Source organism: Apostichopus japonicus, chromosome 18 (assembly GCF_037975245.1).
Source record: "Apostichopus japonicus isolate 1M-3 chromosome 18, ASM3797524v1, whole genome shotgun sequence".
NCBI lineage: Eukaryota > Metazoa > Echinodermata > Holothuroidea > Aspidochirotida > Stichopodidae > Apostichopus > Apostichopus japonicus.
Window position 1 is genome coordinate 10002868 of NC_092578.1, and position 26984 is coordinate 10029851.

Sequence of the window (26984 nt, forward strand, 5' to 3'; positions counted from 1 at the left end):
CTAACAACTTTGATGAAATACATTAAACATCATCTTCATGAAAACTACCTGACAATAAAATTTGCAATAAAATAAAAATGACTGACCAGCTGAAGTGGTGGCTTTCTCGGTGGTTTCTGAAATTGTCTGGGTAGTGGTAATTGTCTTAACTAAAAGAGAAAGAAAAGCGAGAAAACAATCACAGCTTGGCTATTGAAGTATGGAATCCTGACCTGCTTTGCAGCATAGCTGAATATTATTATGTCAGCCATAGGCATATGGATTTATTTTAAAGACACAGCCTGACAGATAATGACATCACATGATGTATAGAAGTCCTGTGCCAAACCAGGTTCTATTTTCCATGTGCAAGACAGTCGCAACCCCCATCTTTAATACGGAATCATATCAAGGAGAAGAAAGACCTCAAATGAGATCTCTTCCTGAAGGTAGAATGCAGAAACTTACCACATGCTTCAATTACTGCTCCTTCTTCTAGCAGTTCCTTGACGGCAGTTGGATCGTCACTATTTTCCACCAACAGTACAAGATCTGTTACCTTTCCACTTGGCAGGTTGTCCGAAAGTAGGTCTCCATTCTGAAGACGGATGGGCTCTTGGCTAGTACTGTCTAGTACTAGTTGGTATTCAGAAGAATCACTCTCCTTGAAGGCCAAGACAACACTGATACCATCTCCCAAGTCATCTGGCAATGTCACAGACATTAGCACCTCACTGATGTCTTCAAGTACAAACACATCAAAGGAATTTGGTTCAAGGCTGGTGTCAAGGTCTTCAAACAGCTCACTGGTGTCCTCCAAAGGTGTGAGGACAAAATCACCGATGCTCTCCTTGATGTTTACCTTTACGCAGACTTTCAGAAGGAAAACAAGTAATGAGAACTGAGCACCATCATATAAAAATGAACAAACAAGTTTGTCCTAATTCAATATCAATTCAATAAAATAGAAATATAATTTGATAAAAATGATGCAACAGTGATATGTATTGCTTTGAATAGTCCCTAACACTCAAATTCTAAAATGGAAATTCTGTGATACATGTCTTATCCACTGGACATACAAGAAACTAGACTGTTAGTAAATCCTAGTCATGTAAAGATTGATATTGCTAGTTGCCTTTTATGAGAAATAAGATTTAAGGATATTACAACAGCACAGGTAACAATAACAATTCATGAGTGGTAATAATAACACGCATCAATAAGATACTTGGAAATTGATTATTTGTTCATCATATATATATCCTTATTTGGACAAGCAAAAAGCTTACTGCTCAATTTAACTTACTTTCGGTAGTGGATGCAGGAGTAGTTGTTTCTTCTTCTTCTTCTGTAGAAGTTTAAGAAAAAGTTCATATCAGACTAAGGCAACAAGAATTGTTTTGTGCACTTGTAGTTACTGCTGTGATATTTAATAAAGCAAGAGAAAGTGATAAACACACTAAATATACAAGAGCCTCCAATTTTAGTCCGGTGACTTGTTTAACGCACAGGTAGCCTTCGATGTCAGTGGTCACCACAAAAGTTAGTAATGGAATGATTATGACGAAATAAAAACTAACAATTACAACGTATTTAATGTTCCACTGACACTTACCTTCAGTAGTTGACTGAACTGTTGTTGTTTGTCCTTCTGTAGTTACTGCTGTGTAATATGATAAATTTTCAGACAGTATATATGATGAAGACAAGAAAACTACTATATACACAAAATATTTCGGCCTTAAACTGAAGTGTACAATGTTATTCATACTTAGGTTACCTATCATATCAGTGATGTATTACCACAAATCAAGTGATTGCAAGAAATGTAGCATCCAGAATTGACAGAGGCCCTTGTGGTATTATGTTTTTTCAACATTAATCCTGCGCTACAAACAGTTTAAGGAATTTACCTACAGATCACAAAAAATTGTGTTACATCCAATACTTTTGATATGAGATGCAATGGCCTTAAAGTCCAGACATTTTCAGCAGTATCAATAAATGTTCATGCAGTTGAATCACCACATTGACTTAACATATATATTGAGGGTAAATATCTGGTAGGCAATATAACAAAGAAGAATAGGTCTTGATACCTCAAGCTCCAGCAAGACTATAAATCAAACGATCAACATAATTTTAACTAACAACTTTGATGAAATACATTAAACATCATCTTCATGAAAACTACCTGACAATAAAATTTGCAATAAAATAAAAATGACTGACCAGCTGAAGTGGTGGCTTTCTCGGTGGTTTCTGAAGTTGTCTGGGTAGTGGTAATTGTCTTAACTAAAAGAGAAAGAAAAGCGAGAAAACAATCACAGCTTGGCTATTGAAGTATGGAATCCTGACCTGCTTTGCAGCATAGCTGAATATTATTATGTCAGCCATAGGCATATGGATTTATTTTAAAGACACAGCCTGACAGATAATGACATCACATGATGTATAGAAGTCCTGTGCCAAACCAGGTTCTATTTTCCATGTGCAAGACAGTCGCAACCCCCATCTTTAATACGGAATCATATCAAGGAGAAGAAAGACCTCAAATGAGATCTCTTCCTGAAGGTAGAATGCAGAAACTTACCACATGCTTCAATTACTGCTCCTTCTTCTAGCAGTTCCTTGACGGCAGTTGGATCGTCACTATTTTCCACCAACAGTACAAGATCTGTTACCTTTCCACTTGGCAGGTTGTCCGAAAGTAGGTCTCCATTCTGAAGACGGATGGGCTCTTGGCTAGTACTGTCTAGTACTAGTTGGTATTCAGAAGAATCACTCTCCTTGAAGGCCAAGACAACACTGATACCATCTCCCAAGTCATCTGGCAATGTCACAGACATTATCACCTCACTGATGTCTTCAAGTACAAACACATCAAAGGAATTTGGTTCAAGGCTGGTGTCAAGGTCTTCAAACAGCTCACTGGTGTCCTCCAAAGGTGTGAGGACAAAATCACCGATGCTCTCCTTGATGTTTACCTTTACGCAGACTGTCAGAAGGAAAACAAGTAATGAGAACTGAGCACCATCATATAAAAATGAACAAACAAGTTTGTCCTAATTCAATATCAATTCAATAAAATAGAAATATAATTTGATAAAAATGATGCAACAGTGATATGTATTGCTTTGAATAGTCCCTAACACTCAAATTCTAAAATGGAAATTCTGTGATACATGTCTTATCCACTGGACATACAAGAAACTAGACTGTTAGTAAATCCTAGTCATGTAAAGATTGATATTGCTAGTTGCCTTTTATGAGAAATAAGATTTAAGGATATTACAACAGCACAGGTAACAATAACAATTCATGAGTGGTAATAATAACACGCATCAATAAGATACTTGGAAATTGATTATTTGTTCATCATATATATATCCTTATTTGGACAAGCAAAAAGCTTACTGCTCAATTTAACTTACTTTCGGTAGTGGATGCAGGAGTAGTTGTTTCTTCTTCTTCTTCTGTAGAAGTTTAAGAAAAAGTTCATATCAGACTAAGGCAACAAGAATTGTTTTGTGCACTTGTAGTTACTGCTGTGATATTTAATAAAGCAAGAGAAAGTGATAAACACACTAAATATACAAGAGCCTCCAATTTTAGTCCGGTGACTTGTTTAACGCACAGGTAGCCTTCGATGTCAGTGGTCACCACAAAAGTTAGTAATGGAATGATTATGACGAAATAAAAACTAACAATTACAACGTATTTAATGTTCCACTGACACTTACCTTCAGTAGTTGACTGAACTGTTGTTGTTTGTCCTTCTGTAGTTACTGCTGTGTAATATGATAAATTTTCAGACAGTATATATGATGAAGACAAGAAAACTACTATATACACAAAATATTTCGGCCTTAAACTGAAGTGTACAATGTTATTCATACTTAGGTTACCTATCATATCAGTGATGTATTACCACAAATCAAGTGATTGCAAGAAATGTAGCATCCAGAATTGACAGAGGCCCTTGTGGTATTATGTTTTTTCAACATTAATCCTGCGCTACAAACAGTTTAAGGAATTTACCTACAGATCACAAAAAATTGTGTTACATCCAATACTTTTGATATGAGATGCAATGGCCTTAAAGTCCAGACATTTTCAGCAGTATCAATAAATGTTCATGCAGTTGAATCACCACATTGACTTAACATATATATTGAGGGTAAATATCTGGTAGGCAATATAACAAAGAAGAATAGGTCTTGATACCTCAAGCTCCAGCAAGACTATAAATCAAACGATCAACATAATTTTAACTAACAACTTTGATGAAATACATTAAACATCATCTTCATGAAAACTACCTGACAATAAAATTTGCAATAAAATAAAAATGACTGACCAGCTGAAGTGGTGGCTTTCTCGGTGGTTTCTGAAGTTGTCTGGGTAGTGGTAATTGTCTTAACTAAAAGAGAAAGAAAAGCGAGAAAACAATCACAGCTTGGCTATTGAAGTATGGAATCCTGACCTGCTTTGCAGCATAGCTGAATATTATTATGTCAGCCATAGGCATATGGATTTATTTTAAAGACACAGCCTGACAGATAATGACATCACATGATGTATAGAAGTCCTGTGCCAAACCAGGTTCTATTTTCCATGTGCAAGACAGTCGCAACCCCCATCTTTAATACGGAATCATATCAAGGAGAAGAAAGACCTCAAATGAGATCTCTTCCTGAAGGTAGAATGCAGAAACTTACCACATGCTTCAATTACTGCTCCTTCTTCTAGCAGTTCCTTGACGGCAGTTGGATCGTCACTATTTTCCACCAACAGTACAAGATCTGTTACCTTTCCACTTGGCAGGTTGTCCGAAAGTAGGTCTCCATTCTGAAGACGGATGGGCTCTTGGCTAGTACTGTCTAGTACTAGTTGGTATTCAGAAGAATCACTCTCCTTGAAGGCCAAGACAACACTGATACCATCTCCCAAGTCATCTGGCAATGTCACAGACATTATCACCTCACTGATGTCTTCAAGTACAAACACATCAAAGGAATTTGGTTCAAGGCTGGTGTCAAGGTCTTCAAACAGCTCACTGGTGTCCTCCAAAGGTGTGAGGACAAAATCACCGATGCTCTCCTTGATGTTTACCTTTATGCAGACTGTCAGAAGGAAAACAAGTAATGAGAACTGAGCACCATCATATAAAAATGAACAAACAAGTTTGTCCTAATTCAATATCAATTCAATAAAATAGAAATATAATTTGATAAATATGATGCAACAGTGATATGTATTGCTTTGAATAGTCCCTAACACTCAAATTCTAAAATGGAAATTCTGTGATACATGTCTTATCCACTGGACATACAAGAAACTAGACTGTTAGTAAATCCTAGTCATGTAAAGATTGATATTGCTAGTTGCCTTTTATGAGAAATAAGATTTAAGGATATTACAACAGCACAGGTAACAATAAAAATTCATGAGTGGTAATAATAACACGCATCAATAAGATACTTGGAAATTGATTATTTGTTCATCATATATATATATATGTCCTTAATTGGACAAGCAAAAAGCATACTGCTCAATTTAACTTACTTTCGGTAGTGGATGCAGGAGTAGTTGTTTCTTCTTCTTCTGTAGAAGTTTAAGGAAAAGTTCATTACAGACTAAGTCAACAAGAATTGTTTTGTGCACTGTAGTTACTGCTGTGATATTTAATAAAGCAAGAGAAAGTGATAAACACACTAAATATACAAGAGCCCCAAACTTTTTAGTCCAGTTACTTGTTTAATGCACAGGTAGCCTTCGGTGTCAGTGGTCACCACAAAATTAAGTAATGGACTGGATCTGACAAAATTAGAACTTACAATTCCAACATATTTAATGTTCCACTGACACTTACCTTCAGTAGTTGATCGAACTGTTGTTGTTTGTCCTTCTGTAGTTACTGCTGTGTAATATAATACATTTTCAGAGAGTACATATGATGAAGACAAGAAAACTATCCTATACACTACATATTTCAGCCTTAAACTCAAAGTGGAGTGTACAATGTTATTCATACTTAGGTAACCTAGAATATCAGTGATGTAAGATAATTACCACAAATCAAGTTATTGTAAGAAATGTAGCATCCAGAATTGACAGAGGCCCTTGTGGTATTATGTTTTTTCAACATTAATCCTGCGCTACAAACAGTTTAAGGAATTTACATACAGATCACAAAAAATTGTGTTACATCCAATACTTTTGATATGAGATGCAATGGCCTTAAAGTCCAGACATTTTCAGCAGTATCAAGAAATGTTCATGCAGTTGAACCACCACATTGACTTAACATATATATTGAGGGTAAATATCTGGTAGGCAATATAACAAAGAAGAATAGGTCTTGATACCTCAAGCTCCAGCAAGACTATAAATCAAATGATCAACATAATTTTAACTAACAACTTTGATGAAATACATAAAACATCATCTTCATGAAAACTACCTGACAATAAAATTTGCAATAAAATAAAAATGACTGACCAGCTGAAGTGGTGGCTTTCTCGGTGGTTTCTGAAGTTGTCTGGGTAGTGGTAATTGTCTTAACTAAAAGAGAAAGAAAAGCGAGAAAACAATCACAGCTTGGCTATTGAAGTATGGAATCCTGACATGCTTTGCAGCATAGCTGAATATTATTATGTCAGCCATAGGCATATGGATTTATTTTAAAGACACAGCCTGACAGATAATGACATCACATGATGTATAGAAGTCCTGTGCCAAACCAGGTTCTATTTTCCATGTACAAGACAGTCGCAACCCCCATCTTTAATACGGAATCATATCAAGGAGAAGAATGACCTCAAATGAGATCTCTTCCTGAAGGTAGAATGCAGAAACTTACCACATGCTTCAATTACTGCTCCTTCTTCTAGCAGTTCCTTGACGGCAGTTGGATCGTCACTATTTTCCACCAACAGTACAAGATCTGTTACCTTTCCACTTGGCAGGTTGTCCGAAAGTAGGTCTCCATTCTGAAGACGGATGGGCTCCTGGCTAGTACTGTCTAGTACTAGTTGGTATTCAGAAGAATCACTCTCCTTGAAGGCCAAGACAACACTGATACCATCTCCCAAGTCATCTGGCAATGTCACAGACATTATCACCTCACTGATGTCTTCAAGTACAAACACATCAAAGGAATTTGGTTCAAGGCTGGTGTCAAGGTCTTCAAACAGCTCACTGGTGTCCTCCAAAGGTGTGAGGACAAAATCACCGATGCTCTCTTTGATGTTTACCTTTACGCAGACTGTCAGAAGGAAAACAAGTAATGAGAACTGAGCACCATCATATAAAAATGAACAAACAAGTTTGTCCTAATTCAATATCAATTCAATAAAATAGAAATATAATTTGATAAAAATGATGCAACAGTGATATGTTTTGCTTTGAATAGTCCCTAACACTCAAATTCTAAAATGGAAATTCTGTGATACATGTCTTATCCACTGCACATACAAGAAACTAGACTTTTAGTAAATATGTAAATCCTAGTCATGTAAAGATTGATATTGCTAGTTGCCTTTTATGAGAAATAAGATTTAAGGATATTACAACAGCACAGGTAACAATAACAATTCATGAGTGATAATAATAACACGCATCAATAAGATACTTGGAAATTGATTATTTGTTCATCATATATTTAATATATATCGTTATTTGGACAAGCAAAAAGCTTACTGCTCAATTTAACTTACTTTCGGTAGTGGATGCAGGAGTAGTTGTTTCTTCTTCTTCTGTAGAAGTTTAAGGAAAAGATCATTTCAGACTAAGTCAACAAGAATTGTTTTGTGCACTGTAGTTACTGCTGTGATATTTAATAACGCAAGAGAAAGTGATAAACACACTAAATATACAAGAGCCCCAAATTTTAGTCCAGTTACTTGTTTAATGCACAGGTAGCCTTCGGTGTCAGTGGTCACCACAAAATTAAGTAATGGACTGGATCTGACAAAATTAGAACTTACAATTCCAACATATTTAATGTTCCACTAACACTTACCTTCAGTAGTTGATCGAACTGTTGTTGTTTGTCCTTCTGTAGTTACTGCTGTGTAATATAATACATTTTCAGAGAGTACATATGATGAAGACAAGAAAACTATCCTATACACTACATATTTCAGCCTTAAACTCAAAGTGGAGTGTACAATGTTATTCATACTTAGGTAACCTAGAATATCAGTGATGTAAGATAATTACCACAAATCAAGTTATTGTAAGAAATGTAGCATCCAGAATTGACAGAGGCCCTTGTGGTATTATGTTTTTTCAACATTAATCCTGCGCTACAAACAGTTTAAGGAATTTACATACAGATCACAAAAAATTGTGTTACATCCAATACTTTTGATATGAGATGCAATGGCCTTAAAGTCCAGACATTTTCAGCAGTATCAAGAAATGTTCATGCAGTTGAACCACCACATTGACTTAACATATATATATTGAGGGTAAATATCTGGTAGGCAATATAACAAAGAAGAATAGGTCTTGATACCTCAAGCTCCAGCAAGACTATAAATCAAATGATCAACATAATTTTAACTAACAACTTTGATGAAATACATAAAACATCATCTTCATGAAAACTACCTGACAATAAAATTTGCAATAAAATAAAAATGACTGACCAGCTGAAGTGGTGGCTTTCTCGGTGGTTTCTGAAGTTGTCTGGGTAGTGGTAATTGTCTTAACTAAAAGAGAAAGAAAAGCGAGAAAACAATCACAGCTTGGCTATTGAAGTATGGAATCCTGACATGCTTTGCAGCATAGCTGAATATAATTATGTCAGCCATAGGCATATGGATTTATTTTAAAGACACAGCCTGACAGATAATGACATAACATGATGTATAGAAGTCCTGTGCCAAACCAGGTTCTATTTTCCATGTGCAAGACAGTCGCAACCCCCATCTTTAATACGGAATCATATCAAGGAGAAGAATGACCTCAAATGAGATCTCTTCCTGAAGGTAGAATGCAGAAACTTACCACATGCTTCAATTACTGCTCCTTCTTCTAGCAGTTCCTTGACGGCAGTTGGATCGTCACTATTTTCCACCAACAGTACAAGATCTGTTACCTTTCCACTTGGCAGGTTGTCCGAAAGTAGGTCTCCATTCTGAAGACGGATGGGCTCCTGGCTAGTACTGTCTAGTACTAGTTGGTATTCAGAAGAATCACTCTCCTTGAAGGCCAAGACAACACTGATACCATCTTCTAAGTCATCCGGCAACTCCACCGACATGATTCTTTCATTGATGTCTTCAAGCACAAACACATCAAAGGAAGTTGCCTGGAGACTGGTGTCAAGGTCTTCAAACAGCGCAGCGGTGTCATCCAGTGGTTTGAGGGCAAAGTCATCAATGCTTTCTCTGATGTTTGCTGTTACACATACTGTAAGAAACAAAAAAAACCAGAGATGAGAATTCAGTTATATCATGTAAAGATTTAAGACTAAAGATTGACTGATTTGTGGTCTCCAGATGCTCAAGTGTAAGACATGTGGTTGCTCATAATAGTTTGTAACATTGTCCAAAATAGACAATGGAATTCTCTCAGATGTATCACATGTACTGTCATAACAACGGACTAGCTAGAAGACCAGTACTGTACACTATCCGTTAGTATGCCAATCTTAGTCACTGAACTGTTGCTGTTTGTCCATTTGTAGTTACTGCTGTGACATATGATAAAGACAGAAAAAGTAACACACACACTAAATATTGCAGCCTTAAACTGAAAGTGTAGTGTACAATGTTCTTCACAAACAGCTTAACTGGTAGATCATTGATGCAAGATATTTATGACAAATCAAGTAATTGCAAGAAATGCAGCATAAAGAATCAACACAACCCCTTGTGGTATTATGCTATTGCATGCTATTGCAATGCTAGCCCTGTGCTATAGACAGTTTATGGAATGTTCCAACGTGTACTTGACATGAAAGTGCATCCTATCCAAACACCATTGACACAAGAAACAACAACCTGAAAATCTAGGTTATTTTCAGCAGTATCAAGAAATATTCTTGTAGTAGAACCACAACATTGTTTGGACACATATACTGTAATAAAGATATGGAAAAATGAAGAATTTGTATCCACGAATATATGACTGGATCAGAGTTCTCTGAAAAACCTACCTTCAGTAGTTGACTGAGCTGTAGTTGTGCCTTCTCCTTCAGTAGTCACTGTTGTGATATTTAATAAAGAATAGAGCAACTAAAGTAACCACCAAACATACTGAATTAAGTCTCAAATTTAAATTCCAGTGACTAGTGTCATGCACAGCCCTCAATGCCGTGGTCAGCACAAAAGCTAGTAATTGAATGATGATGACAAATTTAAAACTCGATCATACTTGAACATATTTAATTTTCCACTAACACTTACCTTCAGTAGTTGACGGAACTGTTGTTGTATCCTTTCCTTCGGTAGTTACTTCTGCGATATTGAAGAAGACATGAAAACTAACGTACACACCAAATATTAAACCCAAAGTGGAGCAGTGTTTTCATGTACAACCTACCTCGTTCTATACTGAGAATGAACTTAAAACTAGATGACATTATGACAAGTTGACTAAGCACAGAGAGAAAAAAATATTAAATCAGAATCATCATTGCCAAACTTGTGACAAACCCATTCTCTGGAATCTACCAAAGTTACAAGTAACACACTCCACACGGGGAACAAACTACTGTATCTACTGAACAAACTACTGTATCTGGAAAGCAATGAGGATGGAACGATATTTGCACTTATTGGCATGAATTGGAACATTTTTCTACATGTTGTGTATTCCGACCAATTTTGCATAGGTACTTCCTGATAAAGATGTCAAGAATTAACTATTAGTTCAGAATTTTCCTGATGGTTAAATCTCTTGCATGACCCATAATACAATCACTGCGACAAACTGCTTTGATGAAATAAATAAAACGTCATCTTCACGAATGCTACCGGCATAAAACTTGACCTTCACATAAAAATAACTTACCAGCTGTAGTGGTGGCTTTCTCTGTGGTTTCTGAAGTTGTCTGGGTGGTGGTAATTAATTCAACTAAAGCAAAGGCAAAAAACACAATAGAAACATGTCTTAGTAATATTAGTATAGAATCCTCACATGCTTTGCAGTTATAGCTGAATATGATCTGTCAGCCACAGGCAAAAAAATGTTAAGGGACTTCGACATAATATGTAATAGAAGTCCTGTGCTGAACCAGGTTCTACTTTCTCTGTGCAAGACATCCCCCACCACACCATCCCCTTCCCCAAAAATGCAGAAACTTACCACATGCTTCAATTACTGCTCCTTCTTCTAGCAGTTCCTTGACGGCAGTTGGATCGTCACTATTTTTAGTACTATCATTACTATTTAGTACTATACTATGTTCCAACGTGTACTTGATGATGAAAGTGTATACTATCCAAACACCATTGATACAAGAAACAACAACCCAAAAATCTAGGTTATTTTCAGCAGTATCAAGAAATATTCTTGTAGTAGAACCACAACATTGTTTGGACATATATAATGAAGGTAAAAATATGGAAAAATCAAGACCTTGTAGGCAAGAATATATGACTGAAAAACCTACCTTCAGTAGTTGATTGGGCGGTAGTTGTGTCTTCTCCTTCAGTAGTCACTGTTGTGATATTTAACAAAGATAGAGCAAGTATTAAGTAACCACCAAACATACTGAATTAAGTATCAAATTTAAATTCCAGTGACTACTGTCATGCATAGCCCACGATGCCGTGGTCAGCACAAAAGTTAGTAATTGAAAGATGATGACAAATTCAAAACTCCATCATAATTGAACATATTTAATTTTCCACTAACACTTACCTTCAGTAGTTGACGGAACTGTTGTTGTATCCTTTCCTTCGGTAGTTACTTCTGCGATATTGAAGAAGACATGAAAACTAACGTACACACCAAATATTAAACCCAAAGTGGAGCAGTGTTTTCATGTACAACCTACCTCGTTCTATACTGAGAATGAACTTAAAACTAGATGACATTATGACAAGTTGACTAAGCACAGAGTGTAAAATATACAATAACAGAATCATCATTGCCAAACTTGTGACAAACCCATTCTCTGGAATCTACCAAAGTTACAAGTAACACACTCCACACGGGGAACAAACTACTGTATCTACTGAACAAACTACTGTATCTGGAAAGCAATGAGGATGGAACGATATTTGCACTTATTGGCATGAATTGGAACATTTTTCTACATGTTGTGTATTCCGACCAATTTTGCATAGGTACTTCCTGATAAAGATGTCAAGAATTAACTATTAGTTCAGAATTTTCCTGATGGTTAAATCTCTTGCATGACCCATAATACAATCACTGCGACAAACTGCTTTGATGAAATAAATAAAACGTCATCTTCACGAATGCTACCGGCATAAAACTTGACCTTCACATAAAAATAACTTACCAGCTGTAGTGGTGGCTTTCTCTGTGGTTTCTGAAGTTGTCTGGGTGGTGGTAATTAATTCAACTAAAGCAAAGGCAAAAAACACAATAGAAACATGTCTTAGTAATATTAGTATAGAATCCTCACATGCTTTGCAGTTATAGCTGAATATGATCTGTCAGCCACAGGCAAAAAAATGTTAAGGGACTTCGACATAATATGTAATAGAAGTCCTGTGCTGAACCAGGTTCTACTTTCTCTGTGCAAGACATCCCCCACCACACCATCCCCTTCCCCAAAAATGCAGAAACTTACCACATGCTTCAATTACTGCTCCTTCTTCTAGCAGTTCCTTGACGGCAGTTGGATCGTCACTATTTTCCACCAACAGTACAAGATCTGTTACCTTTCCACTTGGCAGGTTGTCCGAAAGTAGGTCTCCATTCTGAAGACGGATGGGCTCCTGGCTAGTACTGTCTAGTACTAGTTGGTATTCAGAAGAATCACTCTCCTTGAAGGCCAAGACAACACTGATACCATCTTCTAAGTCATCCGGCAACTCCACCGACATGATTCTTTCATTGATGTCTTCAAGCACAAACACATCAAAGGAAGTTGCCTGGAGATTGGTGTCAAGGTCTTCAAACAGCGCAGCGGTGTCATCCAAAGGTTTGAGGGCAAAGTCATCAATGCTTTCTCTGATTACACACACTGTAAGAAACGAAAAACCAAGAGATGAGAAATTAGTACTATCATTACTATTTAGTACTATACTATGTTCCAACGTGTACTTGATGATGAAAGTGTATACTATCCAAACACCATTGATACAAGAAACAACAACCCAAAAATCTAGGTTATTTTCAGCAGTATCAAGAAATATTCTTGTAGTAGAACCACAACATTGTTTGGACATATATAATGAAGGTAAAAATATGGAAAAATCAAGACCTTGTAGGCAAGAATATATGACTGAAAAACCTACCTTCAGTAGTTGATTGGGCGGTAGTTGTGTCTTCTCCTTCAGTAGTCACTGTTGTGATATTTAACAAAGATAGAGCAAGTAAAGTAACCACCAAACATACTGAATTAAGTATCAAAGTTAAATTCCAGTGACTACTGTCATGCATAGCCCACGATGCCGTGGTCAGCACAAAAGTTAGTAATTGAAAGATGATGACAAATTTAAAACTCCATCATAATTGAACATATTTAATTTTCCACTAACACTTACCTTCAGTAGTTGACGGAACTGTTGTTGTATCCTTTCCTTCGGTAGTTACTTCTGCGATATTGAAGAAGACATGAAAACTAACGTACACACCAAATATTAAACCCAAAGTGGAGCAGTGTTTTCATGTACAACCTACCTCGTTCTATACTGAGAATGAACTTAAAACTAGATGACATGACAAGTTGACTAAGCACAGAGAGTAAAAAATATTAAATCAGAATCATCATTGCCAAACTTGTGACAAACCCATTCTCTGGAATCTACCAAAGTTACAAGTAACACACTCCACACGGGGAACAAATTCTGTATCTACTGAACAAACTACTGTATCTGGAAAGCAATGAGGATGGAACGATATTCGCACTTATTGGCATGAATTGGAACATTTTTCTACATGTTGTGTATTCCGACCAATTTTGCATAGGAACTTCTAGATGAAGATGTCAAGAAGTAACTATTAGTTCAGAATTTTCCTGATGGTTAAATCTCTTGCATGACCCATAATACAATCACTGCGACAAACTGCTTTGATGAAATAAATAAAACGTCATCTTCACGAATGCTACCGGCATAAAACTTAACCTTCACATAAAAATTACTTACCAGCTGTAGTGGTGGCTTTCTCTGTGGTTTCTGAAGTTGTCTGGGTGGTGGTAATTGATGCAACTAAAGCAAAGGGAAAACACAATAGAAACATGTCTTAGTAATATTAGTATAGAATCCTCACATGCTTGTCAGTTATAGCTGAATATGATCTGTCAGCCACAGGCAAAAAATGTATATGGACTTCGACATAATATGTAATACAAGTCCTGTGCTGAACCAGGTTCTACTTTCTCTGTGCAAGACATCCCCCACAACACCATCCCCTTCCCCAAAAATCATATCAACTAGAAGAATGACCACAAATGAGATATGTTCCTGTAGATAGAATCCAGAAACTTACCACATGCTTCAATTACTGCTCCTTCTTCTAGCAGTTCCTTGACGGCAGTTGGATCGTCACTATTTTCCACCAACAGTACAAGATCTGTTACCTTTCCACTTGGCAGGTTGTCCGAAAGTAGGTCTCCTTTCTGAAGACGGATGGGCTCCTGGCTAGTACTGTCTACTAGTAGTTGGTATTCAGAAGAATCACTCTCCTTGAAGGCCAAGACAACACTGATACCATCTTCTAAGTCATCTGGCAACTCCACCGACATGATTCTTTCATTGATGTCTTCAAGCACAAACACATCAAAGGAAGTTGCCTGGAGATTGGTGTCAAGGTCTTCAAACAGTGCAGCGGTGTCATCCAAAGGTTTGAGGGCAAAGTCATCAATGCTTTCTCTGATTACACACACTGTAAGAAACGAAAAACCAAGAGATGAGAAATTAGTACTATCAGTGCTATTTAGTACTATACTATGTTCCAACGTGTACTTGATGATGAAAGTGTATACTATCCAAACACCATTGATACAAGAAACAAGAACCCAAAAATCTAGGTTATTTTCAGCAGTATCAAGAAATATTCTTGTAGTAGAACCACAACATTGTTTGGACATATATAATGAAGGTAAAAATATGGAAAAATCAAGACCTTGTAGGCAAGAATATATGACTGAAAAACCTACCTTCAGTAGTTGATTGGGCTGTAGTTGTGTCTTCTCCTTCAGTAGTCACTGTTGTGATATTTAACAAAGATAGAGCAAGTATTAAGTAACCACCAAACATACTGAATTAAGTATCAAATTTAAATTCCAGTGACTACTGTCATGCATAGCCCACGATGCCGTGGTCAGCACAAAAGTTAGTAATTGAAAGATGATGACAAATTCAAAACTCCATCATAATTGAACATATTTAATTTTCCACTAACACTTACCTTCAGTAGTTGACGGAACTGTTGTTGTATCCTTTCCTTCGGTAGTTACTTCTGCGATATTGAAGAAGACATGAAAACTAACGTACACACCAAATATTAAACCCAAAGTGGAGCAGTGTTTTCATGTACAACCTACCTCGTTCTATACTGAGAATGAACTTAAAACTAGATGACATTATGACAAGTTGACTAAGCACAGAGTGTAAAATATACAATAACAGAATCATCATTGCCAAACTTGTGACAAACCCATTCTCTGGAATCTACCAAAGTTACAAGTAACACACTCCACACGGGGAACAAACTACTGTATCTACTGAACAAACTACTGTATCTGGAAAGCAATGAGGATGGAACGATATTTGCACTTATTGGCATGAATTGGAACATTTTTCTACATGTTGTGTATTCCGACCAATTTTGCATAGGTACTTCCTGATAAAGATGTCAAGAATTAACTATTAGTTCAGAATTTTCCTGATGGTTAAATCTCTTGCATGACCCATAATACAATCACTGCGACAAACTGCTTTGATGAAATAAATAAAACGTCATCTTCACGAATGCTACCGGCATAAAACTTAACCTCCACATAAAAATTACTTACCAGCTGTAGTGGTGGCTTTCTCTGTGGTTTCTGAAGTTGTCTGGGTGGTGGTAATTGATTCAACTAAAGCAAAGGGAAAACACAATAGAAACATGTCTTAGTAATATTAGTATAGAATCCTCACATGCTTTGCAGTTATAGCTGAATATGATCTGTCAGCCACAGGCAAATAAAAGTTTAGGGACTTCGACATAATATGTAATAGAAGTCCTGTGCTGAACCAGGTTCTACTTTCTCTATGCAAGACATCCCCCACCACACCATCCCCTTCCCCAAAAATGCAGAAACTTACCACATGCTTCAATTACTGCTCCTTCTTCTAGCAGTTCCTTGACGGCAGTTGGATCGTCACTATTTTCCACCAACAGTACAAGATCTGTTACCTTTCCACTTGGCAGGTTGTCCGAAAGTAGGTCTCCATTCTGAAGACGGATGGGCTCCTGGCTAGTACTGTCTAGTACTAGTTGGTATTCAGAAGAATCACTCTCCTTGAAGGCCAAGACAACACTGATACCATCTTCTAAGTCATCCGGCAACTCCACCGACATGATTCTTTCATTGATGTCTTCAAGCACAAACACATCAAAGGAAGTTGCCTGGAGACTGGTGTCAAGGTCTTCAAACAGCGCAGCGGTGTCATCCAGTGGTTTGAGGGCAAAGTCATCAATGCTTTCTCTGATGTTTGCTGTTACACATACTGTAAGAAACAAAAAAAACCAGAGATGAGAATTCAGTTATATCATGTAAAGATTTAAGACTAAAGATTGACTGATTTGTGGTCTCCAGATGCTCAAGTGTAAGACATGTGGTTGCTCATAATAGTTTGTAACATTGTCCAAAATAGACAATGGAATTCTCTCAGATGTATCACATGTACTGTCATAACAACGGACTAGCTAGAAGACCAGTACTGTACACTATCCGTTAGTATGCCAATCTTAGTCACTGAACTGTTGCTGTTTGTCCATTTGTAGTTACTGCTGTGACATATGATAAAGACAGAAAAAGTAACACACACACTAAATATTGCAGCCTTAAACTGAAAGTGGAGTGTACAATGTTCTTCACAAACAGCTTAACTGGTAGATCATTGATGCAAGATATTTATGACAAATCAAGTAATTGCAAGAAATGCAGCATAAAGAATCAACACAACCCCTTGTGGTATTATGCTATTGCATGCTATTGCAATGCTAGCCCTGTGCTATAGACAGTTTATGGAATGTTCCAACGTGTACTTGACATGAAAGTGCATCCTATCCAAACACCATTGACACAAGAAACAACAACCTGAAAATCTAGGTTATTTTCAGCAGTATCAAGAAATATTCTTGTAGTAGAACCACAACATTGTTTGGACACATATACTGTAATAAAGATATGGAAAAATGAAGAATTTGTATCCACGAATATATGACTGGATCAGAGTTCTCTGAAAAACCTACCTTCAGTAGTTGACTGAGCTGTAGTTGTGCCTTCTCCTTCAGTAGTCACTGTTGTGATATTTAATAAAGAATAGAGCAACTAAAGTAACCACCAAACATACTGAATTAAGTCTCAAATTTAAATTCCAGTGACTAGTGTCATGCATAGCCCTCAATGCCGTGGTCAGCACAAAAGCTAGTAATTGAATGATGATGACAAATTTAAAACTCGATCATACTTGAACATATTTAATTTTCCACTAACACTTACCTTCAGTAGTTGACGGAACTGTTGTTGTATCCTTTCCTTCGGTAGTTACTTCTGCGATATTGAAGAAGACATGAAAACTAACGTACACACCAAATATTAAACCCAAAGTGGAGCAGTGTTTTCATGTACAACCTACCTCGTTCTATACTGAGAATGAACTTAAAACTAGATGACATTATGACAAGTTGACTAAGCACAGAGAGTAAAAAATATTAAATCAGAATCATCATTGCCAAACTTGTGACAAACCCATTCTCTGGAATCTACCAAAGTTACAAGTAACACACTCCACACGGGGAACAAACTACTGTATCTACTGAACAAACTACTGTATCTGGAAAGCAATGAGGATGGAACGATATTCGCACTTATTGGCATGAATTGGAACATTTTTCTACATGTTGTGTATTCCGACCAATTTTGCATAGGAACTTCCTGATAAAGATGTCAAGAAGTATCTATTAGTTCAGAATTTTCCTGATGGTTAAATCTCTTGCATGACCCAAAATACAATCACTGCGACAAACTGCTTTGATGAAATAAATAAAACGTCATCTTCACGAATGCTACCGGCATAAAACTTGACCTTCACATAAAAATTACTTACCAGCTGTAGTGGTGGCTTTCTCTGTGGTTTCTGAAGTTGTCTGGGTGGTGGTAATTGATTCAACTAAAGCAAAGGGAAAACACAATAGAAACATGTCTTAGTAATATTAGTATAGAATCCTCACATGCTTTGCAGTTATAGCTGAATATGATCTGTCAGCCACAGGCACAAAATGTATATGGACTTCGACATAATATGTAATACAAGTCCTGTGCTGAACCAGGTTCTACTTTCTCTGTGCAAGACATCCCCCACCACACCATCCCCTTCCCCAAAAATGCAGAAACTTACCACATGCTTCAATTACTGCTCCTTCTTCTAGCAGTTCCTTGACGGCAGTTGGATCGTCACTATTTTCCACCAACAGTACAAGATCTGTTACCTTTCCACTTGGCAGGTTGTCCGAAAGTAGGTCTCCCTTCTGAAGACTGATGGGCTCCCGGCTAGTACTGTCTAGTACTAGTTGGTATTCAGAAGAATCACTCTCCTTGAAGGCCAAGACAACACTGATACCATCTTCTAAGTCATCTGGCAACTCCACCGACATGATTCTTTCATTGATGTCTTCAAGCACAAACACATCAAAGGAAGTTGCCTGGAGATTGGTGTCAAGGTCTTCAAACAGTGCAGCGGTGTCATCCAAAGGTTTGAGGGCAAAGTCATCAATGCTTTCTCTGATTACACACACTGTAAGAAACGAAAAACCAAGAGATGAGAAATTAGTACTATCAGTGCTATTTTGTACTATACTATGTTCCAACGTGTACTTGATGATGAAAGTGTATACTATCCAAACACCATTGATACAAGAAACAACAACCCAAAAATCTAGGTTATTTTCAGCAGTATCAAGAAATATTCTTGTAGTAGAACCACAACATTGTTTGGACATATATAATGAAGGTAAAAATATGGAAAAATCAAGACCTTGTAGGCAAGAATATATGACTGAAAAACCTACCTTCAGTAGTTGATTGGGCTGTAGTTGTGTCTTCTCCTTCAGTAGTCACTGTTGTGATATTTAACAAAGATAGAGCAAGTATTAAGTAACCACCAAACATACTGAATTAAGTATCAAATTTAAATTCCAGTGACTACTGTCATGCATAGCCCACGATGCCGTGGTCAGCACAAAAGTTAGTAATTGAAAGATGATGACAAATTCAAAACTCCATCATAATTGAACATATTTAATTTTCCACTAACACTTACCTTCAGTAGTTGACGGAACTGTTGTTGTATCTTTTCCTTCGGTAGTTACTTCTGCGATATTGAAGAAGACATGAAAACTAACGTACACACCAAATATTAAACCCAAAGTGGAGCAGTGTTTTCATGTACAACCTACCTCGTTCTATACTGAGAATGAACTTAAAACTAGATGACATTATGACAAGTTGATTAAGCACAGAGTGTAAAATATACAATAACAGAATCATCATTGCCAAACTTGTGACAAACCCATTCTCTGGAATCTACCAAAGTTACAAGTAACACACTCCACACGGGGAACAAACTACTGTATCTACTGAACAAACTACTGTATCTGGAAAGCAATGAGGATGGAACGATATTTGCACTTATTGGCATGAATTGGAACATTTTTCTACATGTTGTGTATTCCGACCAATTTTGCATAGGTACTTCCTGATAAAGATGTCAAGAATTAACTATTAGTTCAGAATTTTCCTGATGGTTAAATCTCTTGCATGACCCAAAATACAATCACTGCGACAAACTGCTTTGATGAAATAAATAAAACGTCATCTTCACGAATGCTACCGGCATAAAACTTGACCTTCACATAAAAATAACTTACCAGCTGTAGTGGTGGCTTTCTCTGTGGTTTCTGAAGTTGTCTGGGTGGTGGTAATTAATTCAACTAAAGCAAAGGCAAAAAACACAATAGAAACATGTCTTAGTAATATTAGTATAGAATCCTCACATGCTTTGCAGTTATAGCTGAATATGATCTGTCAGCCACAGGCAAAAAAATGTTAAGGGACTTCGACATAATATGTAATAGAAGTCCTGTGCTGAACCAGGTTCTACTTTCTCTGTGCAAGACATCCCCCACCACACCATCCCCTTCCCCAAAAATGCAGAAACTTACCACATGCTTCAATTACTGCTCCTTCTTCTAGCAGTTCCTTGACGGCAGTTGGATCGTCACTATTTTCCACCAACAGTACAAGATCTGTTACCTTTCCACTTGGCAGGTTGTCCGAAAGTAGGTCTCCATTCTGAAGACGGATGGGCTCCTGGCTAGTACTGTCTAGTACTAGTTGGTATTCAGAAGAATCACTCTCCTTGAAGGCCAAGACAACACTGATACCATCTTCTAAGTCATCCGGCAACTCCACCGACATGATTCTTTCATTGATGTCTTCAAGCACAAACACATCAAAGGAAGTTGCCTGGAGATTGGTGTCAAGGTCTTCAAACAGCGCAGCGGTGTCATCCAAAGGTTTGAGGGCAAAGTCATCAATGCTTTCTCTGATTACACACACTGTAAGAAACGAAAAACCAAGAGATGAGAAATTAGTACTATCATTACTATTTAGTACTATACTATGTTCCAACGTGTACTTGATGATGAAAGTGTATACTATCCAAACACCATTGATACAAGAAACAACAACCCAAAAATCTAGGTTATTTTCAGCAGTATCAAGAAATATTCTTGTAGTAGAACCACAACATTGTTTGGACATATATAATGAAGGTAAAAATATGGAAAAATCAAGACCTTGTAGGCAAGAATATATGACTGAAAAACCTACCTTCAGTAGTTGATTGGGCGGTAGTTGTGTCTTCTCCTTCAGTAGTCACTGTTGTGATATTTAACAAAGATAGAGCAAGTATTAAGTAACCACCAAACATACTGAATTAAGTATCAAATTTAAATTCCAGTGACTACTGTCATGCATAGCCCACGATGCCGTGGTCAGCACAAAAGTTAGTAATTGAATGATGATGACAAATTCAAAACTCCATCATAATTGAACATATTTAATTTTCCACTAACACTTACCTTCAGTAGTTGACGGAACTGTTGTTGTATCCTTTCCTTCGGTAGTTACTTCTGCGATATTGAAGAAGACATGAAAACTAACGTACACACCAAATATTAAACCCAAAGTGGAGCAGTGTTTTCATGTACAACCTACCTCGTTCTATACTGAGAATGAACTTAAAACTAGATGACATTATGACAAGTTGACTAAGCACAGAGTGTAAAATATACAATAACAGAATCATCATTGCCAAACTTGTGACAAACCCATTCTCTGGAATCTACCAAAGTTACAAGTAACACACTCCACACGGGGAACAAACTACTGTATCTACTGAACAAACTACTGTATCTGGAAAGCAATGAGGATGGAACGATATTTGCACTTATTGGCATGAATTGGAACATTTTTCTACATGTTGTGTATTCCGACCAATTTTGCATAGGTACTTCCTGATAAAGATGTCAAGAATTAACTATTAGTTCAGAATTTTCCTGATGGTTAAATCTCTTGCATGACCCATAATACAATCACTGCGACAAACTGCTTTGATGAAATAAATAAAACGTCATCTTCACGAATGCTACCGGCATAAAACTTGACCTTCACATAAAAATAACTTACCAGCTGTAGTGGTGGCTTTCTCTGTGGTTTCTGAAGTTGTCTGGGTGGTGGTAATTAATTCAACTAAAGCAAAGGCAAAAAACACAATAGAAACATGTCTTAGTAATATTAGTATAGAATCCTCACATGCTTTGCAGTTATAGCTGAATATGATCTGTCAGCCACAGGCAAAAAAATGTTAAGGGACTTCGACATAATATGTAATAGAAGTCCTGTGCTGAACCAGGTTCTACTTTCTCTGTGCAAGACATCCCCCACCACACCATCCCCTTCCCCAAAAATGCAGAAACTTACCACATGCTTCAATTACTGCTCCTTCTTCTAGCAGTTCCTTGACGGCAGTTGGATCGTCACTATTTTCCACCAACAGTACAAGATCTGTTACCTTTCCACTTGGCAGGTTGTCCGAAAGTAGGTCTCCTTTCTGAAGACGGATGGGCTCCTGGCTAGTACTGTCTACTAGTAGTTGGTATTCAGAAGAATCACTCTCCTTGAAGGCCAAGACAACACTGATACCATCTTCTAAGTCATCCGGCAACTCCACCGACATGATTCTTTCATTGATGTCTTCAAGCACAAACACATCAAAGGAAGTTGCCTGGAGATTGGTGTCAAGGTCTTCAAACAGTGCAGCGGTGTCATCCAAAGGTTTGAGGGCAAAGTCATCAATGCTTTCTCTGATTACACACACTGTAAGAAACGAAAAACCAAGAGATGAGAAATTAGTACTATCAGTGCTATTTAGTACTATACTATGTTCCAACGTGTACTTGATGATGAAAGTGTATACTATCCAAACACCATTGATACAAGAAACAACAACCCAAAAATCTAGGTTATTTTCAGCAGTATCAAGAAATATTCTTGTAGTAGAACCACAACATTGTTTGGACATATATAATGAAGGTAAAAATATGGAAAAATCAAGACCTTGTAGGCAAGAATATATGACTGAAAAACCTACCTTCAGTAGTTGATTGGGCTGTAGTTGTGTCTTCTCCTTCAGTAGTCACTGTTGTGATATTTAACAAAGATAGAGCAAGTATTAAGTAACCACCAAACATACTGAATTAAGTCTCAAATTTAAATTCCAGTGACTACTGTCATGCATAGCCCACGATGCCGTGGTCAGCACAAAAGTTAGTAATTGAAAGATGATGACAAATTCAAAACTCCATCATAATTGAACATATTTAATTTTCCACTAACACTTACCTTCAGTAGTTGACGGAACTGTTGTTGTATCCTTTCCTTCGGTAGTTACTTCTGCGATATTGAAGAAGACATGAAAACTAACGTACACACCAAATATTAAACCCAAAGTGGAGCAGTGTTTTCATGTACAACCTACCTCGTTCTATACTGAGAATGAACTTAAAACTAGATGACATTATGACAAGTTGACTAAGCACAGAGTGTAAAATATACAATAACAGAATCATCATTGCCAAACTTGTGACAAACCCATTCTCTGGAATCTACCAAAGTTACAAGTAACACACTCCACACGGGGAACAAACTACTGTATCTACTGAACAAACTACTGTATCTGGAAAGCAATGAGGATGGAACGATATTTGCACTTATTGGCATGAATTGGAACATTTTTCTACATGTTGTGTATTCCGACCAATTTTGCATAGGTACTTCCTGATAAAGATGTCAAGAATTAACTATTAGTTCAGAATTTTCCTGATGGTTAAATCTCTTGCATGACCCATAATACAATCACTGCGACAAACTGCTTTGATGAAATAAATAAAACGTCATCTTCACGAATGCTACCGGCATAAAACTTCACCTTCACATAAAAATAACTTACCAGCTGTAGTGGTGGCTTTCTCTGTGGTTTCTGAAGTTGTCTGGGTGGTGGTAATTGATTCAACTAAAGCAAAGGGAAAACACAATAGAAACATGTCTTAGTAATATTAGTATAGAATCCTCACATGCTTTGCAGTTATAGCTGAATATGATCTGTCAGCCACAGGCAAATAAAAGTTTAGGGACTTCGACATAATATGTAATACAAGTCCTGTGCTGAACCAGGTTCTACTTTCTCTGTGCAAGACATCCCCCACCACACCATCCCCTTCCCCAAAAATGCAGAAACTTACCACATGCTTCAATTACTGCTCCTTCTTCTAGCAGTTCCTTGACGGCAGTTGGATCGTCACTATTTTCCACCAACAGTACAAGATCTGTTACCTTTCCACTTGGCAGGTTGTCCGAAAGTAGGTCTCCATTCTGAAGACGGATGGGCTCCTGGCTAGTACTGTCTAGTACTAGTTGGTATTCAGAAGAATCACTCTCCTTGAAGGCCAAGACAACACTGATACCATCTTCTAAGTCATCCGGCAACTCCACCGACATGATTCTTTCATTGATGTCTTCAAGCACAAACACATCAAAGGAAGTTGCCTGGAGACTGGTGTCAAGGTCTTCAAACAGCGCAGCGGTGTCATCCAGTGGTTTGAGGGCAAAGTCATCAATGCTTTCTCTGATGTTTGCTGTTACACATACTGTAAGAAACAAAAAAAACCAGAGATGAGAATTCAGTTATATCATGTAAAGATTTAAGACTAAAGATTGACTGATTTGTGGTCTCCAGATGCTCAAGTGTAAGACATGTGGTTGCTCATAATAGTTTGTAACATTGTCCAAAATAGACAATGGAATTCTCTCAGATGTATCACATGTACTGTCATAACAACGGACTAGCTAGAAGACCAGTACTGTACACTATCCGTTAGTATGCCAATCTTAGTCACTGAACTGTTGCTGTTTGTCCATTTGTAGTTACTGCCTTGAAATATGATAAAGACAGAAAAAGTAACACACACACTAAATATTGCAGCCTTAAACTGAAAGTGGAGTGTACAATGTTCTTCACAAACAGCTTAACTGGTACATCATTGATGCAAGATATTTATGACAAATCAAGTAATTGCAAGAAATGCAGCATAAAGAATCAACACAACCCCTTGTGGTATTATGCTATTGCATGCTATTGCAATGCTAGCCCTGTGCTATAGACAGTTTATGGAATGTTCCAATTAACGTGTACTTGACATGAAAGTGCATCCTATCCAAACACCATTGACACAAGAAACAACAACCTGAAAATCTAGGTTATTTTCAGCAGTATCAAGAAATATTCTTGTAGTAGAACCACAACATTGTTTGGACACATATACTGTAATAAAGATATGGAAAAATGAAGAATTTGTATCCACGAATATATGACTGGATCAGACTTCTCTGAAAAACCTACCTTCAGTAGTTGACTGAGCTGTAGTTGTGCCTTCTCCTTCAGTAGTCACTGTTGTGATATTTAATAAAGAATAGAGCAAGTAAAGTAACCACCAAACATACTGAATTAAGTCTCAAATTTAAATTCCAGTGACTAGTGTCATGCATAGCCCTCAATGCCGTGGTCAGCACAAAAGCTAGTAATTGAATGATGATGACAAATTTAAAACTCGATCATACTTGAACATATTTAATTTTCCACTAACACTTACCTTCAGTAGTTGACGGAACTGTTGTTGTATCCTTTCCTTCGGTAGTTACTTCTGCGATATTGAAGAAGACATGAAAACTAACGTACACACCAAATATTAAACCCAAAGTGGAGCAGTGTTTTCATGTACAACCTACCTCGTTCTATACTGAGAATGAACTTAAAACTAGATGACATTATGACAAGTTGACTAAGCACAGAGAGTAAAAAATATTAAATCAGAATCATCATTGCCAAACTTGTGACAAACCCATTCTCTGGAATCTACCAAAGTTACAAGTAACACACTCCACACGGGGAACAAACTACTGTATCTACTGAACAAACTACTGTATCTGGAAAGCAATGAGGATGGAACGATATTCGCACTTATTGGCATGAATTGGAACATTTTTCTACATGTTGTGTATTCCGACCAATTTTGCATAGGAACTTCCTGATAAAGATGTCAAGAAGTATCTATTAGTTCAGAATTTTCCTGATGGTTAAATCTCTTGCATGACCCAAAATACAATCACTGCGACAAACTGCTTTGATGAAATAAATAAAACGTCATCTTCACGAATGCTACCGGCATAAAACTTGACCTTCACATAAAAATTACTTACCAGCTGTAGTGGTGGCTTTCTCTGTGGTTTCTGAAGTTGTCTGGGTGGTGGTAATTGATTCAACTAAAGCAAAGGGAAAACACAATAGAAACATGTCTTAGTAATATTAGTATAGAATCCTCACATGCTTTGCAGTTATAGCTGAATATGATCTGTCAGCCACAGGCACAAAATGTATATGGACTTCGACATAATATGTAATACAAGTCCTGTGCTGAACCAGGTTCTACTTTCTCTGTGCAAGACATCCCCCACCACACCATCCCCTTCCCCAAAAATGCAGAAACTTACCACATGCTTCAATTACTGCTCCTTCTTCTAGCAGTTCCTTGACGGCAGTTGGATCGTCACTATTTTCCACCAACAGTACAAGATCTGTTACCTTTCCACTTGGCAGGTTGTCCGAAAGTAGGTCTCCCTTCTGAAGACGGATGGGGTCCTGGCTAGTACTGTCTAGTAGTAGTTGGTATTCAGAAGAATCACTCTCCTTGAAGGCCAAGACAACACTGATACCATCTTCTAAGTCATCCGGCAACTCCACCGACATGATTCTTTCATTGATGTCTTCAAGCACAAACACATCAAAGGAAGTTGCCTGGAGATTGGTGTCAAGGTCTTCAAACAGCGCAGCGGTGTCATCCAAAGGTTTGAGGGCAAAGTCATCAATGCTTTCTCTGATTACACACACTGTAAGAAACGAAAAACCAAGAGATGAGAAATTAGTACTATCATTACTATTTAGTACTATACTATGTTC

The 26984-nt window shown here is 37.2% G+C and overlaps 1 protein-coding gene across 1 annotated transcript in view; it reads right to left on the reverse strand.

Annotated features, from left to right (window-relative positions):
* Positions 1-3988: 3988 nt before the first annotated feature.
* LOC139959153 (uncharacterized) overlaps positions 3989-26984 on the reverse strand; it is a 31259-nt gene continuing 8263 nt past the window's right edge. The window contains exons 4-37 of the mRNA XM_071956749.1: positions 26519-26914; positions 26228-26290; positions 24214-24618; positions 23922-23984; positions 23064-23111; positions 22394-22789; positions 22100-22162; positions 21242-21289; positions 20572-20967; positions 20278-20340; positions 19671-19721; positions 19420-19467; positions 18750-19145; positions 18459-18521; positions 16449-16853; positions 16157-16219; positions 15299-15346; positions 14629-15024; positions 14286-14348; positions 13434-13481; positions 12764-13159; positions 12470-12532; positions 11612-11659; positions 11011-11073; positions 9001-9405; positions 8640-8702; positions 8009-8056; positions 7704-7742; positions 6848-7252; positions 6487-6549; positions 5551-5589; positions 4704-5108; positions 4343-4405; positions 3989-4023 (exon numbers count right to left, since the gene is read on the reverse strand). Coding sequence (XP_071812850.1) covers positions 3989-4023; positions 4343-4405; positions 4704-5108; positions 5551-5589; positions 6487-6549; positions 6848-7252; positions 7704-7742; positions 8009-8056; positions 8640-8702; positions 9001-9405; positions 11011-11073; positions 11612-11659; positions 12470-12532; positions 12764-13159; positions 13434-13481; positions 14286-14348; positions 14629-15024; positions 15299-15346; positions 16157-16219; positions 16449-16853; positions 18459-18521; positions 18750-19145; positions 19420-19467; positions 19671-19721; positions 20278-20340; positions 20572-20967; positions 21242-21289; positions 22100-22162; positions 22394-22789; positions 23064-23111; positions 23922-23984; positions 24214-24618; positions 26228-26290; positions 26519-26914 — 5657 coding nt within the window. The remainder of the gene's footprint in view (positions 4024-4342; positions 4406-4703; positions 5109-5550; positions 5590-6486; positions 6550-6847; positions 7253-7703; positions 7743-8008; positions 8057-8639; positions 8703-9000; positions 9406-11010; positions 11074-11611; positions 11660-12469; positions 12533-12763; positions 13160-13433; positions 13482-14285; positions 14349-14628; positions 15025-15298; positions 15347-16156; positions 16220-16448; positions 16854-18458; positions 18522-18749; positions 19146-19419; positions 19468-19670; positions 19722-20277; positions 20341-20571; positions 20968-21241; positions 21290-22099; positions 22163-22393; positions 22790-23063; positions 23112-23921; positions 23985-24213; positions 24619-26227; positions 26291-26518; positions 26915-26984) is intronic.